General features: G+C 33.6%; 1 protein-coding gene across 1 annotated transcript; it reads left to right on the forward strand.

The window, feature by feature from the left end:
- Positions 1 to 366: 366 nt before the first annotated feature.
- LOC130966463 (uncharacterized) lies at positions 367 to 4461 on the forward strand. Its single transcript, XM_057891275.1, is given in 7 exon segments — positions 367 to 412; positions 2352 to 2506; positions 2883 to 3024; positions 3339 to 3430; positions 3537 to 3576; positions 3579 to 3644; positions 4217 to 4461. Coding segments are annotated over 7 exon segments (786 nt in total).
- The last annotated feature ends 506 nt before the right edge of the window (positions 4462 to 4967 follow it).

Consider the following 4967-nt stretch of genomic DNA (forward strand, 5'->3'; position numbering starts at 1 on the left):
AAAATCCGTCTGTAATTAAATAGACAAAACACTGCGTTTTATTAAATTATTACAGACGGAAAATCCGTCTGTAATTTAAAATTTTCCGTCGGAAAAATTGAGTTAAGCTTATTTTATCCCACCCTCTGGATCCATTCACAGTCACACTCCACCGTCCACACAAATCAAATGAGTCTCTCCATCACCAGTTGCTTCTTCTCTCCGTCGCACCAGCTTCTCCCGCCACTGTTGCCGCCGCTCGCGTCACAGGATCTCTCTGTGTCATCCCTTGCGTCACAGGGGCTCCCTCCACCGCCGCTCTCATCGCATCTGGAGCGATTCATGAAACTTATCTCAACTCGGTGGAAACTCAGTGGTTATTGTTGAATGGCGAAGCTTGAAGCGAAGCTCGGAATGATAGTTGACTCCGTTGGTAACTTCTTCTCCGGCAAAGACCAGCTTCTCCACTAACCGAATCAAATCGAATCAAACACTATATATAGGGTTGCATAGATCTTCAATCTTTTGATTTATTCGCACTCCACTAACCAGGTTAGCCCTAACTCCATCCCTTGTTTCTCTCGCTAATTTTTCATTTCAAACGCGTTATTGTGCAGTGTCTTGCTCTAGTCTCAAAATTTGATTTGAAACAGTGCCGATTAGTGGTTAATTGCTATCAATTTTGTATAGTTGAACATATCTCGAGAAAAACTGTCTAATTTGCTAAATAAGAGAAGTTAAAGAGGGCCAAATATAATTGGAATGCTTAGAAAAAGTAGTTCGCATTATCATTATTGTTATTAATATTGTTTTTTCCTAAGTATATATATATATATATATATATATATATATATATATATATATATATATATATATATATATATATCAGACTAATTTGGAAACTGACTTAGCATGGTGGAGTGTTGTGTTTTTGCTCAAAACTTGCTTACAAGAAGCCCACGACAAGTCAAGATCTGTGACCAAGGCTCCTGCCATGAAGGGTTAGTATAATTCTGGTTTATTTTCTTAATTTCTTCCTATATCAATAACCTACATATTTTGTCTAAAAGAATATTTTGCTTTTACTGAATAAAGTTGGAGCTAGCTTCTAAACCTTCTAATAGTTCAATTTTTAATTCTTGTATTTATTAGGATCTTTATTTTTTATTTTCATTTTGGTGTTAATCCTATATATATTTTTATGGTATATCAGTGGCTAATTAAAGAGATGAAGATCTCACTATTTCTTGTATTGATTTTGTATAGTATTTTGATTTTTTGTTATTGAATTTAGGGTTAATGAATCTAAAAGACATGGTCCCCATGTTGAATTTTTAATATAGATATAGGGAATTAGATTGGATACGTTAGAAGGAATGAATAAAATAAAATTGGGCAATATATTATGACATATATTTGCTTGCTGCTCTTGCTTATTGTCACGTTGTTTTCTTTTAGATGAGTTATATGAATCTCTGACTTTGTTTTCTCTCTTGTTTGGCTAATGTATTACTTCTACTTTTACTACCGACTGCAATTGGGCCTCAAACTGATCTGCTAAGGACTCAAATATACTTAAATAGCAATCTAGTGAGTTTCTCATCCTCTTGGTTAGTTTGGTTCATTAAAGGTTATCCTTTGCATTTCACTTGTGTTTTTAGCTGCCTGGATGTTAAGTATATTGGTTAGAAGAACTGGGCTATTTCCAGCAATTTTCTGTCTTAGATAACTGATACTTTTAAAATATATTCTTAGAATTTTATTTTATGCATGTACTATATTATGTAGAAATTAATATAACTTTTTAATATCTATGAGAACTATGCTATTTGTTTTCATCTCTAAATGGAAGTGATTGTATTATCATGGCTTCAATTTTAAATCATTCCTTGCTATGGACATATGGAGTTTATATATGAATTTTTTTTTCTTGAGAAATGCTGCTATAGTTACATCATTTTGTTTAGGATGCCATCTAATTAATATGTTTCCTTTTTCTGTTCATTATTTTTGTTTAGGATGCCATCTAATTTACAGCAGGGTCAGGATGCTCACAACACTGGATTCATGTTGGCACCTTGAAATGAGAGCAGGGAGTGGATGAAGAAAACGAGAGGTACTCTGCAGTTCTAATCTGTTCAATTTTAGTAATGCAGAAACCTTAAAAATGTTTTTGTTCTTTTCACGCTGATCTCAATTTCTTCCCCTTTAATACCACTTGAGTTTCTCAATATAACCCTAATTTTAACGACCTTTATTTGATTTCACTCATTGACTTCCTTTGACTTGTCCATTTGCAATTTGAAATTTTTAGCTACATATATTGTACATAAGCATAACTATGTAAGAATTTTTAGCTACATAAATTTCAGGTGCTCATCCTATGGTTCATGGAGGGATGGGGGTTGCCACTAGTGCATACCCAATGACTGAATCAGTTCTCTCGAGTTCAATGCGGCATGGTGAGATGCTTGGGCATTATAGTGGAAGTTCTACTACTTCAGATGATGAACCTAAAATAGGCCTGGTATTTGTCGTATACTTGTATATAATGCTGGAGCTCAGGATTTCTTATTTATATGATGGGTGAAGTATGCCCTTTTTGCTCCATTTTTTTTTATCAATACATGTATATTGCCTATTCAATTCCAACTATCACGCCAGATTTTTGGAATTGATGTTTCAACTGAGGAATCTCTATTATTACTGTTTATTTACTGGACATGGTGCCATTTTGTCGTTTTGAAACTTGGAGGAGGAAAAATAAAATAATAAATAAAAATTATATGAAAATGCTGTGAAGTTGGTAATGATAGGATTAGTTTAATTTAGTTAGGATGAAGTATGAAGTATCAACTGGATTTGGTGCACTGTTGTGATTAAATGTAATGTGGTCTTTACAGATATGCTTACGGTGTCGACGGCGTGGTTACCGAGCTAAGAATTGCCCTGAAGTTCAAGTTGGTGCCAATTATGACAAGTATTGTTACAATTATGGAGAAACTGATCATTCACTTGCAAATTGTCCCCACCATGTTCAAGAAGGTTTGTTATCTATCATGCCTTTGTGATATATATTGGAGCTAGAATGGTTTAACTTTAAACAAGATAAGTTGTGAATGATATAACATGAACATTGTTAGTTTCAGGGTTTTCTCTTGAAAATTGGAATTCTTATTAAGCAGTTTACCACAGATTTATAATCATACTCTTGGGCTTTCTAGTTTACTGAACAATGAAACATTGTTACTTAATGTCGTGCCTTTGATAGAATATTAGAATGACTTCTTTTTTGTTAAGCTTTTGGTTGTATTCCAATTTGTTTTCTTATGAGATGAAGTGTTTCAATGGTAATGCAGGAGGGACAAAGTTTGCAGAGTGCTTTGTCTGTAAACAGCAAGGACACTTGAGTAAAAACTGCCCTCAAAATGCTCATGGCATCTATCCTAAGGTATTATTGTTTCTCTTTCTTGTTTGCCTTGTCAAATATATGATGATGTATTAGCCAAACACTTGAATCAACTGTCTAATCTATATTAAGTAATTGTTTATACTAGGGTGGTGGTTGTAAAATATAAAAATGTGGTGGCGTGACACATTGGCAATGGATTGCCCCGAAAAAGGGAAGAAAGCTCCTTTTGCTGCTAATGGGCCTGCTGATGGATGTAAGCCTAATCCTATATTCCTGGTTTTGATATCTAAAGTTTCATCTTTTGTTTAGTTTGTATGGGGTCCATATCTCCTTTGTTTGCATTTCCAAACATACATCTGATATTGTTTATGTTTTGCTGCTATTTAGCTGCATTTAGATCCAGTCTGCAAGTAGAATAATGATTGACCATAACCTCAAGTACATGCAAGTGGTGGAGGTGCACTGCTTTTGCTTGTTCATCACCTTATGATAACTAAAAGAACTGCTGCTAAAAAAATTAGTGCTATTGTTTGCTCTAAATCTAATTTATTCTCTTGTTGGGTGTTCTAAATTGATACTATGGAGCCATAAGATATCATGGCGTGGCTAATCATTTTTGATATTGGTGGTTCTAGACTCACAGATTATGCTTTAGTTTCCACTGTGAACTCAAATTGCATATCCCAAACCTTAAATTAGAGGAAATGATTATATGTTTTGGAGTAAAATATGTACTTCAAATGTGATTTCTTGCAACTCTTTCTGTATTGCTCCAGTTTAATTGCATTCATTAGCTGATCTCCTGATAAATTGAATTGCTAAAAGTTTTATATCTTGAAGAATGGTACTTGTATTATGCAAAGCTTATAACTCCATTTCTTCCTTCAGCAATGAGACTGAGAAATGAACAGAGGCCTTGTGGAACGGTAACCAAATTTGTGAGTGGGGATGACATTGAGGATGACTTCATGACAGATGACATAAATAACAGAGACAAGGACAAGTCCTCAAAGTCCAAAGACGGTCAAGCAAAACCAAAAAAGGGTCCTAAAGTTGTGAACTTCAGCTAATGACCATTATGGTTATGCTTTCATTTGTTATGTGGATATGGGCTTTCTCATACCATTGTTTCTTATTCTATGGCTAACCGCCAGATACAAGGTCCCTCCTACTACTATTCGTTGCAGTCTGCAGACTCACTTCCAGGATGAGCATTAAAAGCTTCTGCAAGTTTGAAGTTGCCTAAAAGTTTGGAGAAGAAGTTACAACATAACTGAAGTACAATTTCATATTTTTTATCGTTAATCTTAGTAGAGTTATGAAAAGGGAAACAAAATGTAACCATAGTTTTTCTTTTTTTGCTACAATCACTAGATTACTGTCGTTATTTGTATTATATTGGCTTCCTTGTAAATTACTTTTTTCTTTCAATTTGATAATCCAATAAATTTGTTTATTTTTTGAAATATTATAAATATTCGAATACAAATTAGATAAAAAAATTTATTTATTAAATTTATATTTATTTTGTATGAAAAAAGTGTATTTTGCAATGAAAAAATCCAAAAAAAAAAAT

Source organism: Arachis stenosperma, chromosome 3 (genome assembly GCF_014773155.1).
Source record: "Arachis stenosperma cultivar V10309 chromosome 3, arast.V10309.gnm1.PFL2, whole genome shotgun sequence".
In the NCBI taxonomy this organism is placed as follows: domain Eukaryota; kingdom Viridiplantae; phylum Streptophyta; class Magnoliopsida; order Fabales; family Fabaceae; genus Arachis; species Arachis stenosperma.